The sequence below is a fragment of the Mirounga angustirostris genome, unplaced genomic scaffold, assembly GCF_029215605.1.
Source record: "Mirounga angustirostris isolate CCGP_5_RB_7025 unplaced genomic scaffold, mMirAng1.0.hap1 SCAF_16, whole genome shotgun sequence".
In the NCBI taxonomy this organism is placed as follows: domain Eukaryota; kingdom Metazoa; phylum Chordata; class Mammalia; order Carnivora; family Phocidae; genus Mirounga; species Mirounga angustirostris.
Window position 1 is genome coordinate 57,831,171 of NW_026991724.1, and position 13,612 is coordinate 57,844,782.

At 46.7% G+C, this 13,612-nt stretch overlaps 1 protein-coding gene across 1 annotated transcript; it reads left to right on the plus strand.

Annotated features, from left to right (window-relative positions):
- The first annotated feature begins 4,861 nt into the window (after positions 1 to 4,861).
- LOC123855119 (zinc finger and SCAN domain-containing protein 5B-like) lies at positions 4,862 to 9,274 on the plus strand. Its single transcript, XM_045890487.2, has 4 exons — positions 4,862 to 5,452; positions 6,904 to 7,110; positions 8,019 to 8,169; positions 8,411 to 9,274. Exons 1-4 carry the CDS (start codon positions 5,069 to 5,071, stop codon positions 9,118 to 9,120), a joined length of 1,452 nt encoding a protein of 483 aa, XP_045746443.2. The 5' UTR covers positions 4,862 to 5,068; the 3' UTR covers positions 9,121 to 9,274.
- The last annotated feature ends 4,338 nt before the right edge of the window (positions 9,275 to 13,612 follow it).

Sequence of the window (13,612 nt, forward strand, 5' to 3'; positions counted from 1 at the left end):
AGCTGGGTTACAGCTACTTTCAGAAACGGGGGTATTGCAACTGTTGTCCAAGAAATATAAATAAACATAAGAAACATAAATCAGCAACACGAAGTAAGAATTTAAAAAATTTTTAAATGCAATGATATTAATTAAGAAAAATATGCAATAGCTGAAGGAACACCGCGGGTGGGAAATATGGCAGAACAGACACAACAAGAGAAATTAGAGAAGAGGAACAAAACACTGGAGACTCTTCCAGAAGTGAGAAAGCATGAAGAATCCAGGCCCTACTCGAGGGGAACATGAGAAGGGAGAGGAGGAAATATTTGTAAGAAATCATAAAGATAAATTTCATACGTTTAAAGATGAAAGAGCTCTCAGACCCATAGTGTTCTTTAGGCTGAACAGGAAAAATCTACACGTGGTCACAAACGAATGAATTTCAAAAATGCCTAAAAGAAAGAAAAATCCAAATCATTTCCACAGGAAGGCTTATACGGCTTTCCGGTGGCAACACTGGGTGCAGATGACAGTGCAGCAAATACTTTTCAGGAGCTGAAGGAAAACAGTGTAAATCTGTAATTTTCTATCCAGGCAAATATTCATCTCAATGGGGGGCGCGAAAGAAAAGTACCTCTGTACCAGTTATATGAGGTCATTTATAGTCGCAGAAAAAATTAGAAGATCTTAAGAAATAGTCCAGAACCTTGGATGTGTCACCTCTGTGTGTGTGTATGTATGTATCTACCTATATATCTATCTGTCATCTATCCAATCTATTTATCAGTATTTATATATGGAGCATCTACTGGGCAAACGCTGTTCTAGGTCCCAAGCATCAGCCTCAATGCTGACTCAGTAAATGGAACAGGGCACCAGATCTTATGAAGCTTGCAGTGAATACTGGGGAACACCAGCAATAAGGAAATATAAGCAAATAAATGCACAATATGTATGATGGTGGTAAATAATAAGAATAAGAATAAACCAGGCTCTGGATGCCTGGGTGGCTCAGTCGGTTAGGAGTCTGACTCTCTGATCTCAGCTCAGGTCTTGATCTCAGGGTTGTGAGGTTAGGCCCCTGCATTGGGCTCCGTGCTGGGCGTGGAGCCTATGTGAAAATAAAATAAAATAAAATAAACCAGGTTCATGAAGGTTCTCTACTAGGGCAAGTCCAGGGGACAATTGGGCACCGTGTGTGGACATTTCTGGGTGTCACAGCCGAGGGGTGCTCCTGGCATCCCGTGGGCAGAGCGCATTCCAGTCCACGGAGCAAGACCCCATGGACAAAGTCCCAGAGCAGAAGCACGCCAGGCTTGCTCAGGCAGCTGAGGAGGGGGCTGAGGAGGGGGCTGAGAAAGGGGGAGCGTGCAGGTGAGATATTGAAGGCCTCTGGGTGCAGAGAAAGGACAAGGCTTCTCCTCCAAGTGCTCTGCAAACCATGGGTGGGTTCTGAAGGAGGGCAGTGAAATGTATGGCTGGGTTCTCGTCACAGAATCTGGGGCCATGGGGAACGTGGCCCTCGGGGGCAGGAGGGCAGAGGGGACCATTCTGGAAGCGGCAGCAAAGGTCCAGGTCTCAGAGAGATTAGAAGAGGCAGCAGTGAGGGGATGAGTGGTCAGATTCTGAATCCGATTTGGTGGCGGTCCCCCATGTACTGGACTCAGGATGAAAGGGCAGAGTTTATGTGGCCAGAAAGCCACCATTCTGCTCCCAAGGAGTCTGAGGTTTGCAGGGTTTAGAGACTCTCTTGGGCCCCCAGAATCATCCAAAGCTAAGAGCCTTCCAATTCATCTGAAATGTTAACACAAAAAAGTTCACTATCTGAATGGACTTGGTATGATTTGATGGACATGGAGAGCTTCCAAAATTGTAACCCAGTCACGCCCAATCCCTGATTAAAATTCATGCGGTAACATGCAGACCCACCATTATAGCTTTTCAGAATTTATGAGATCTAATTCAGGGGGACAAGAAGGTCCACAGAGAAGCCTCACGTATCTCAAAACCACCTTCCCCACCCAGGGAGAAAAGGAATACAGAGCCGTGTCTACGTGCTTTCGTCTGCTTTCCATTGTTTTTGTAAAAGGGTAAGTTGACATATCAAATCAGTGATTTAAACTAGTTTGAGCAAAGCTTTAAGGTATTAATCCCAAGATACTGAAAAATAGTAAAAATAAGTTTTAAAAAATCACGAATATTCTTTATGTATCAATAATTACTTTTCATTTTTCAATACCTTGGAATTAATATGTTAGAGCTTTGCTTGAGCTAGATTATGTTTTTCGAAGGTTTTATTTTTTATTTGTAAGTAATCTCTATACCCAGTACAGGGCTCGAACTCACAACCCTGAGATCAGGAGTCACATGACCCACGGACTGAACCACCCAGGCACACCCTGAACTAGATTAAATCACTGGTTTGATACCAGCCTCCCATCTCTTCACACGTTCTTGACTTGATGAGTTAGCGCTGCCTTTGGCATTTAGGAAAAGCTCAGCCTGCAAAATGGGTATGATGTTGTACTTTTCTCTACTCACATGCAACCTCTAGTTTTCTAAATACCTACCTCTCACGCTTTGCCTTGTCAGCTCATTTTAAATAAAATCTTGACCCAAAGTGCTTAAAACTTGCAGCTCTACGTTCCCTGACTCCTTTGAATGCTTCGGGCATATGATAAATAATTCAGTAGACCAGGAAAACCAATATTGTTTCCAAGTAAACTTACTTAATAAATTCCTTTTTTTTTTTCTCTCTCTTGATGGAGTTTCAGTGGGAATTGTAATCCACGCAGCAATCTTCAGTGGTTCATTCCATGGCCTTAAACTAATCTTTGGGCTGATGAGGTAACAGGAAGTCTGGGTTTTCTCTAGCTGTATATAAACAGAGCTGTATATTTCAGCTCAAGGCTGTTGGAGAGCAAGTCTCCGATGCGAGGAGGCTGGAGGCAGGAAGACCTGAAGACGCGAACGAGGTAAGTTACGGGTGGGGACGTCTGAGGGTGCTTGGGACCTGGGATGGACGGACGGAGGTTGGTACCAGGAGGATTTGGGTCTGTATTCACTATGCATTAGCTCCAAGGTCTTGCGAAAGCAAAGGATCTTCCTATACCCCATTATTAACTTTGAATCATTATGGTATGATTTGATTCGTGGTATGTGCGATTTATACTTTGAACCAGGGTTTCTCAACCTCAGATGATATTTTTGGCCAGATGATTTTTTTGTTGTTTTGTGTGGGGAGGGGAGTTGGGGGTCTGTCCTGTGCACTGTAGGCTATTTAGGGGTATCCCCCCATCTGCGTCCCCCATGCCCAGGTTATGACATCCAAAAATGTCTCCAGATGTTGCCCAGGGTCCCGAGGTGCCAAGGGGAGCAGGGCAAATCACCCTTGGTTGAGAATTACAGCTCTAAATGTTGGCCACTCCATTTTTTACCATTGGGTAAAGATGTGCTGGGCATGTGCTCGGCATCCTCTTATTTTATCCTCAGACAATGTAAGAGGTAGGTTTTATCGTCCCCAAGTTATGGAGAAGGATTATGGTCTCCCAAGAGCTGACTGACTTACCTAACAGCTAAATGAAGCTAAAACATGGGATTAAAACAACACTGGGCTGAATGTGTTTAGTCAACAAAAGTCGACTATTAGGGATTTTAGGCAAATGTATTAGCTTTGAATTCCGTGTGGCACGTGGTTCTCCTGAGATTTCTAAACTTGCCATACTGTTGCTTAAAAACACATCCCCGGGTTTTTGTTCTCCACAGGGTAAAAACCAAACCTTTAAATAAGGACCTTTTATCAACCTACTAGCCCAGCCAGGATTAAAGCCCCTTTCCCTACCTGGGTGCCACGTGGCTCTCAGGGGCCTGCTGAGTACCCCCAGTCTTCATCCCTTCCTCAGGTTGACCCCTGACCTCTCACTAGAAGGAAAGTGTGGGTTGCATTCTTTCTGTAGCTGTTCTTTTTTTTTTTAGATTTTTATTTGGGAGAGAGCACACGTGCCAGGCAGGGGGGAGGGGCAGAGGGAGAGGGGATAAGCAGACCCCCGCTGAGCAGGGCTTAATCCCAGGACCCTGGAATCATTACCTAAACTGAAGGCAGACGCCCAACCGACTGAGCCACCCAGACGCCCCACGTAGCTGTTGTTCTTGGAATAAAATGGATATCTGCAGATTATCAAGGTGGTTCTTGCCTTTGGAAGCTAGGTTGAGAACCTCCTAAAAGCTCTTCTCTCTCAAAATCTTGCTTTTTGAAAATTTCAAAGAGCATTGGATTTTAAATCCGTTTTCTGGGATGAGATTAAGTATTTAACCCATAGAGACCGAGAGCAGATTAACGGATTGCCTGGGGGTGGGGGTGGGGAAGGGGGCAGCGCCTGCTCCAGGGGGACAGGGTTTCCTTTGGGGGGATGAATAAATTCTGGAACTAGACAGCGGTGAATGGTTGCATATCACTGCAAATGTGAGTAGTGCCGCAAAGTTGTGCATTTTAAAAGAGTTAAAAATGTGCTACGTGCATCTTACCACAGTAACAAAGTATCTGTTAATCCTGTTAGGACTCTCTTGAGTCCTCCCTTTCCTGGAACAAAGCAATATCCTGGGATCAACAAGGAAATGTGTTGGGGGACAATCTTAGATTAATATTACTAATTAATGTTACTACACCACATGAAATTCTCAGGTTGTAAATATTTTTCTGTATTCTGCAAAGAATGATATTGTCCCAACATACAGATGAGAAAACTGAGCCCACCTCTGTACATTTAAAGCTCAGAATCTAGGGGGCCATTCAGACCTTTGAAATCACCTTTTATACCTTAAAGGTGGACATTGGAAAAATAATAGTGGGGGTTACTTTCCACGGTATCTAATACAGGACCAGTTGGGGACGGTGTCTAGTGTTGGGGTGAAGGGGGTGGGTAAGAAGTTAAACTAATGTGGTTCATTCTTTTTTCCCCCCAGACTTCTGAACAAACAGCGGGTCCGTTGCTGAGGAAAACCAGAGTAAATCCCTTTAGGTAGGTCTTAATTAGGCACCGGCTTCTAGAGAGTTTGCAGAGTCATACCGGAAAATTCGCCGGTCAATATGGCTACAGACCAGACATTTTCAGGGGGTCAGGAGAAACCCCAAGGCAGCCCCAGGTCAGAGTTGCCGCAGTCTGTACCATCGCCAGGAGCCCTCACTGGGAGGCAAGACGGCAACTGTGAGACTTGGCACCTGAGCTTCAGGGCGTTTACGAGCTCCGAGAAGTCGGACCCCCTCGACGACCTGGGGAGGCTCTGTGAGCTCTGCTACCTGTGGCTAAGGCCGGACCTTCACACCAAGGAGCAGATCCTGGACACGCTGGTGATGGAGCAGTTCATGATCTCCATGCCTCAGGAGCTTCAGGTCTTAGTCAAGGAAAGTGGTGTGCAGAGCTGCAAAGACTTGCGGGACCTGCTGAGAAGCAACTGGAGCCCCAAGAAATGGGTGAGCAGGGCCCTCCTGACGGGAACAGGGAAGGGGGAGCTGGTGCGGAGGCTGCACGGTGCCCTTGGACTAGAAAGGACATGGGGGCTTTCTTCTGGGTCAGTGTGGGAGACAGTGTGCCCCTCGGGAGACGCTCGGCAATGTCGAGAGACATTTCTGGCTGTCACGACAGGGAGGAGATGGGAGGTTACTAGCCTCTGGTGGGTTTCAGGAGTCTATGCACTTTGCCATCATTCACCCTACGCGACCTCTCGTGGAAGACAGTTGTATAAGGGACATTCCAGAGGCTCCAGGAGAAAGGAGCCTGTAACCACTCCAGTCCATTACATTTACAATTCTTGACATCTCCAGAGACCCTCTTAAAAGTGGTCCTACCTGAGTAAAGTGGCTACAATTTACAGAGAGGGGCGCTACGTTGTCATGGTAACTAGAGTCCTGGGATGATGCTGAGGAAAGGAGGAGGGTGGGATAGTAGGCTTTCAACTCGATGGGGGTCTCGGATCCACTAGTGATACTGGGATGGATCATCCTCGGGGGCTTCCCTGGGCATCGTAGTGTCTAGCGGCATCCTTGATGTCGATGGCAACCTCCCCCGGTTGAGAAAGTCAAAAACAAAACGAAATCTCTGGAGCTTGCCCAATGTCCCTCCGAGAGCGGTCAAAATGGCTCGCAGGTAAGACTCCCCAGACCAGGTAAGACCTTACGTTGGAACATTTTCCATCGTGGTGGCTGGAGGGCGCCTGTATGCTTTGTAGAAAAAGCAAGGGTCTGAAGGATCTGGGAGGGGATGGGACCTGGTGTATAGCACCAGTCATGGGGAGACGGGCTCCTCTGTAGGTAATTTTGTAAGTGGGCAGGAGGGAACTGGGTCCAACATGGCAATCCTCCCTTCCCTGATCACTCCGGTAGGCGATGAAATTCTCCAGGGGTGAGCCGAGAATGGGAATTAGGAGCTCCGACAACATTGTGGGAAAATAGCCATGGCAACTCTAAGATGTTAATCTGGGATGATAGATAAAGGAATTCTTAAGACCGGCTGAATGAGATGGAAGCCAAGCGTGTGAAATCTCACTTGGGCACAGTGTTGGGAGTTCTCACCACAACACACCTCATGTGCTCGAGGTCAGGAGTGGACAAGGCATGCTTTAGGATGATGGTTTGAGGGCTGAGTATTAGCTGAGGCGGTGGGGGGCAAACGGGGTGGTGTTGAAGTTGATTAGATATTGTGGCTAGGCCAGTGGTTGTCCAACACAAGGGGATGGGGTAAGTCCACCTTCACCCCCTAGGGTGCATTTGACACTGTTTGGAGACAGTTTTGGTTGTCACACCTTGGGAGGTTGCCATTTTAAACAAGTAACTCCAACAATGTGAGTGTATGGTAGCTTCATATAGTCAGAGCTACGTTCCGGTTCTCAGTGAGTCTGATCTTGGTTGATTCTTGCCCCCCCCAGACCATAGTCACCTTACAAGGACAGGAATTTCTTGTGCAAAGTTCAGATGTTCAGATGGCTGAAGCTGAGGGCAGTGACATGGACCTCGTGATGGACTTGTCCAAGAAGCCCCAATCCTCTGTGAGCGAGACACGTCCAGAGGACAGCCAGAAGGTCAGCAGAGACCTGCAGAATCTGCCAGGAGTCAATGAACCGTCAACAGCGCAGGTGAGTGTGACACCCTCCCCGATCTCTAGGGAGTGGTGGCAGAAGGGACGGGAAGAAGCGGTGGGGGTAGCTGGGGAATAATTGGGATAGTGGCAGAGCACAGAACTGGACCCATTGACCCTAGGAATGCCCATGATTGCATCAAGCCTATAGACATCTCTGAGCCTCTGGAGAATGAAGACTCCTCAGCCTTTGCCCGTCTGCCATTGAAGCTCTTTTAGGGTTAAGGGTAGGAAGAAAGAAATAGTCTCAATGAAATGGTGCTAGGTTAGTTTGCCACGGGGTAAGGAACCGAAGGCTGATTTTTCCATAGCTGATTTCCTCAGGCATCCCATGAAATGACAATCGGACAAAGGACACGTTTTGGAAATGACTATAGTCAATACCTTACGTTAAGGGAGTGGTTCTCACCTGGAGTTGTTTTGCCTCTGGAAGACATTTGCAAATGTCCGGAGACCTTTTTCCGTTGTCAGAATGGAGGTGGGGTTGGAGGATGGGATTGACATTAGTGGGTAGAAACCAGGGATGCTGCTATAATCGATCGTCCCACAATGCACAGGACAGCCTCACAACAGGGAATCATCCAACCAAAATATCAGCAGTGCTGAGTAGGGACACCTGGACCTAGAGTAAGGCAGGGGAAGCCGGATGACCTGAGGTGGAGTGCTCAGAGAATTAAGCGTAAAGGCTGTGATGTGTGGACATGATTTAAAGGCGTGGCGGGTACTGGTTATCGACAGGGAGTGATGAGTGGCCCAGAGGAAGCCTGGACACATCCACACACTGTATTATTGAGAAAGTTGGTGTCTCAGATTGGGGAGGTGGGCAGGATGGGGAAAGAGGAGACAAGAGCTTCCCACACCCGAAGTTAGACATGTTGGTAACTACACTTGGTTGCCCATTGCCAGGGACAGAACGTTCTCCTGCCAGAGACCATTCCTGGGAAAGGTGTACAGAAGGGTCTGAGACCCAAGGAGAGCTTGAAGAAGAATCTGATGGAAGATCTGGAGGAGACAACAATACAGACATCCCAAGAGCTTCAGCTTCTGCAGGGTCCTGGTGAGCATGGAAACTGGAAATTCGGAGGAGTTAGTGACTTCTTCCTATGCTGGGGGGGGAGCTCTGAAATGTCAAGTCTTCTCTATCACTGACTGTCCACAGTGTCCTACGTACAACCCAGGATACTGGGTTTGTTGGTTGATGGGAAGTTCTCAGCCCATAGCAGTGTTCAGTTCAAATGAGGTTGGTATCATTGAAAATGCTCTTTATTAAGTGTTGTGTGTTAACCGTCGTTCAACAGATTCTACGAGGGCAGACGGTGGGAAGAATCTCCAAGAAGGAACCGGTATTATGAATGTGGATGCCGATACACCTCCCACCCACGTTTCAGAGAGACAAATTTCCACTCGGAGTGGGAACAGAAGAGATTCTCAGAAGAGTCCAAGAAATCCCAAAGGAAGAAAACTGGACAACATCTCCATTTCCAAAGAAGTGCCCCAAGAGGGGACCCCACATTTGGCCAAAGGAGAATTCTCAGCTCAACCTGTGTCCCATTCGGTCCATCCTGTTGGGAAAAAAACCACGGGACAGACACCAGCCCTATGCAGCATATGTAAGAAAGGATTTCGTTATAAGTCCCAGTTTTACATTCACTGGAGGACACACACGGGAGAGAGGCCTTTCAAATGCCATACCTGTTCTGGGGGTTTCATGCAGCCTTCAGACCTCCGGGTCCACCAGCGGATCCACACAGGCGAGAAGCCATACTCCTGTGACCTCTGCCACAAGACATTCACCCACGACTCCACCCTGCGGAGTCACTGGAGGATCCACACAAAGGAGAAGCCTTACCCGTGTGAAGACTGCGGGAAAACTTTTAGCCACAAAGGGAACCTCAACGTCCACCGACGCACCCACTCGGGATTAAAACCCTACACATGTCACGAGTGTAACTGCGCCTTTCGGCAGCTGGGAACTTTTAAACGCCACCAAAAAACACATGCAAAGTGACTTCCTGACGAGTCCATGATCAGGTCCGAGTCCCATCAGCCCCAAGAAGGAAGTTAATGGTGACCTGTCACCGATTTTTGTAAAAATGACATGGGACGTCTTGAGCACTTACAAGGTTTCTGGAACACAACAGATGTTCCGTAAACGTTAATTATGAGGATTTTGGAATGATGACATCTTCCCTGTTGGTTTTCATTTTCTGTTTTTTTTTTTTTTTTAAAGATTTTATCCATTTGACAGAGAGAGATAGCGAGAGCAGGAACACAAGCAGGGGGAGTGGGAGAGGGAGAAGCAGGCTTCCCGCTGAGCAGGGAGCCCGATGTGAGACTCGATCCCGGGACCCCGGGATCATGACCTGAACCGAAGGCAGACGCCCAACGACTGAGCCACCCAGGCGCCCTCATTTTCTGTTTAATTATGTCCCGTTGTTTCCTTGTAAGCTTTTTGGTTCATGTTGCTACTGTTGCAATGAAGGCAAGTCTTGTTTTCATTATTTCCTTATAAAATTGTGGCTGCGGATTGTTATCCTGTTGTCCTTTATTTCCTTGTAAAATAGGATGATCCAAGTAAGGCGGCCAGATTAAATAGGAGATACCCCGTGATATTTGAATTTCAGATGAACACGTTGTAAGTATAAACACATTCTGAATCATTTATCAAATAATCACTGAGCAACTTTTTTTTTTTTTAATTTATCAGAGAGAGAAAGCACAAGCAGGGGGAGCAGCATGCAGAGGGAAAAGCAGGCTTCCCACTGAGCAGAGAGCCCGATGGGTGACTCGATCCCAGGACCCTGGGATCATGACCTGAGCCGAAGGCAGATGCTTAACCAACTGAACCACCCAGGCGCCCCCAACTTTTTTTAAAGACATTTTTTAGAACAGGTTTAGTTTCACAACAAAACTGAGCACAAAGTACAGAGATTTCCCAGAGACCCCCCCGTCCCCACTCAAACACATCCTCCCTTAACCATCAGTATCCCCCCCCCAGAGTGGTACGTTTGCTACAAATTATGAGCCTACGCTGATGTTATTGTCCCCCAAAGCCCAGAGTTCAGGGGTCACTCAGTGTTGTACCTTCCCTGGGTTTAGACAGACGCATGACGTGCACCCACCGTTATGGTCTCATGCAGAGTAGTTTCTCTGCCCTAAAAATCCTTTGTGCTCTGCCTGTTCAAATCTCTTTGTCACCTGCACCCTGAGTATTTTGCTAAATTTGGTAACGTGTAATTTTTCTCAAGTCCATACGATTGCCCTATGTCCCATACCATTTCCTCTATTAACCTTGTGCGTTAGGATGGCACATCTGATGTAGTACTTTCAGATAAAGGCCCATACTTGACTGATTTCCTTGCTTTTCCTGTAATATCAGGTCCCAACCTCCCATCAGGATCCCACGCTGCATTACCTGATGCTTCCTTAGACTCCCCTTGGTAGTGAGTCTCTCAGATCTTCCTTGTTTTTGATGTCCTGAGAATCTGCACTTTTAAGAAATTCCCAGTGAGGGGCGCCTGGGTGGCTCAGTCGTTAAGCGTCTGCCTTTGGTTCGGGTCATGGTCCCAGGGTCCTGGGATCGAGCCCCGCATCGGGCTCCCTGCTCCGCGGGAAGCCTGCTTCTCCCTCTCCCACTCCCCCTGCTTGTGTTCCCTCTCTCACTGTGTCTCTCTCTGTCAAATAAATAAAATCTTAAAAAAAAAAAAAAAGAAAGAAAGAAAGAAATTCCCAGTGATAGGGATGCTTTTGGTCTTGGGAAATCTTGAGAAAAGCGGGTGTAGTTCGTAGGTTGGGTCCAGTAACCTTCAGAGCTCTGAGTCTGTCCCTTCCCACAGGGGCAGCCCCTTTACAAAAGTCCTGTTTAAGGAGGAAGGTTTAAGGTCCTTCCCTGGGGCAGGGTCCCGGTGGCGCGTGCGGACTCGCTTCTCATCCAGACCAGGCTCTGAGCAGTCTTGCGGCTGAGTGGGAGGTGGTTCTCCATCTTGGTGATTAAGTCTGACTTCCTTCACCAGATCTAGAAAATGTTTTCATGATACAACCTGCTCGTTTATCTCAATCAGTTAACTTCACCCGAATTAACTCATCAATTAACTTCACCAGAAGTTTCTTTGCAGCCCCATTTTCCAATCTGGCTGCATGTTGGAGGCACCTGGAGAGTTAAAAAGCCACGGGCCCGTGGGGACCACATCCAGAGATGAGGATTTGGCTGGTCTGGGGGGTGGCCGGGGCATCGGGGGCATCGGGAGATCCTAATGCGTGGCTGACACAAGAGGATGAACACCGCTTCCCCTGCCCCCGCGGATATCTCCATGCCTCCAGGATACGGTTAGGATTTAGGAAGAGGGTGAGTGGGGCAAGTATGATCAACCATTCCTACCCTCTGGGTGTGGACCTCCACCCGCAGCATCCACACAACCGTGATCCTTGTTAGGAATTAAATAACACCCATGGGTATTGAGGAGGGCACAGCACGTTCTGCATGGAGCACTGGGTGTTATACGAAAACAATGGATCGTGGATCACCCCATCAAAAACTAACGATGTACTATATGGTGGCTAATATAACATAATAAAATAAAATTTAAAAAAAGAAATTAAATAACAATCAGGCCCAAACCTACTGAATCAGAAGCCCGGGGGTGGAGTCCTGCACTCCATTTAAAGGGGGATCCTAATACATCCTAAGATTTTCTAACAGTTGCCCTGCATCCCTGGTCCTTAGACTGGAAATCACCTGGGTAGAGTTTTGCTTTGTTTCTGAAATAACTATAGATTCACAAGAAAATGCAAAAATCGTACAGGCAGATCTCCTGCATCCTTCTTCCAGTCTATTTAAAAATGCACAAAGCCGGGCGCCTGGGCGGCTCAGTTGGTTGGGCGACTGCCTTCGGCTCAGGTCATGATCCTGGAGTCTCAGGATCGAGTCCCGCATCGGGCTCCCTGCTCGGCAGGGAGTCTGCTTCTCCCTCTGGCCCTCCCCCGTCTCATGCTCTCTCTCTATCTCATTCTCTCTCTCAAATAAATAAATAAAATCTTAAAAAAAAAAATGCACAAAGCCAATGTATTTCGGCATCTAGAGGGGGACAGGAGAACGGAGAGCACAAGTGCGTGGACACACATGTTTTTACTTCCTCCAGCCTGTGCTCCTCTCAGCCCACCACTAAAAGAGCTCTCATCAGACTCGACAGCGATTTGGGTCTGGTCAGTCGGTAGTCCATCTTCAATCCTCTAAGTCTCACTGCGATTTTTTAAAAAGCATACTTCCAATATCCAGAGATATTAGCTGTTAATGTGCCCTATTTCTTTCCTTTTAAATAATTTAATTTTATATGCAAGTCACAGAGCTGTATTGAAACTATTATAAATTGGTCCAGTTATGTTTTTCCTTAATTAATACTTATTTGTTGATTTACTTTGGAAAAAAAAGAAAAAAGGTATCAAAAAAAAAAAAAAAAAAGAACCCCCTATTGTCTCCAAGAAATATTGACAAAAACACACATCTACGTAGGTGCTCCCCTGAGAACGCGTCTCTCAGCTTCTTCACCTGGGGGAAACCACCATCACAAATCCTAGCTCATCATTACTTGAAAAAATAATCTTATTAAAGACATGTGCATGCCTAAGAATATATTGTTTAGTTTTGCTTTTTTTTTTTTAAACAGAAGAATAACATACCGATGCTAGTCTTCTTAGAATCCCTTTTTCTCATTCAAATTTATTGCTAAAATACATGCACGTTTTTAAGTATGACAGTAGCTTACCCATTTTTTATTACTGCCTTATGTTCTGTTCATGGCATACGAATATGTCACAATGTTGCCATCCTCTTAGTGGCTCTTGGTGTTGCTGCCTGTTTGTTATTATATCCATTTCTCTACTCATCATTCTCTCTCTCGTTTTCTTTTACAAAAACAGGATCACATTGTACATAATATAGGGGGATGGAATTTTCAGACATTGATGTATAAATGGAAATCTGAATCCTTTCCCCCCTCCTTCCCATCCTCCGTCAAGCAGGTGCTCATTGCCTCAGGGGAAACATGTATCAGAGTGGAAATAAAACATCTTCTCAAGTCCTGCTGACATTTCAAACCATGACAAGCTTAGACAATAGCTTTAGATAATAGGAAATATACACAACACTGCTTGGAAATGCCATGGGCACTACCAGACTTCCCCGTGCTCCCAATAAAAGAGGGTCCTTCTGGATAGTGAAGAGGAGATACGAGATGAGAAATCAGCAGGACGGAAGAGAGTCAAGGGGGCAAAAAAGAGATTGGGAGAGAAATGTTGTCCGAAGAGCGTAGCTCCCTCCGAAAGTTTGCAAGATCTCAAATAGGAATGGCAGCATGGCGCTTTCACGTCCCTGGGATCATAGAACTCACAAGAGAATCCTGGGCACCAAGTAAGTCCTGGAACCAACAGGAAGATTCCAGAAGGACTTCTCAGTGGCGATCTCTGTCCACCAGTGGACACGGTAGGTTTGCCTCCACCCGTCG

Bases quoted from the DNA above. Each gene is read 5' to 3' on its own strand.
- LOC123855119 (XM_045890487.2), top strand. From the start codon at position 5,069: ATGGCTACAGACCAGACATTTTCAGGGGGTCAGGAGAAACCCCAAGGC. The intron at 5,453-6,903 runs GTGAGCAGGGCC...TGCCCCCCCCAG, and splicing joins ACTGGAGCCCCAAGAAATGG to ACCATAGTCACCTTACAAGG. The intron at 8,170-8,410 runs GTGAGCATGGAA...GTCGTTCAACAG, and splicing joins TCAGCTTCTGCAGGGTCCTG to ATTCTACGAGGGCAGACGGT.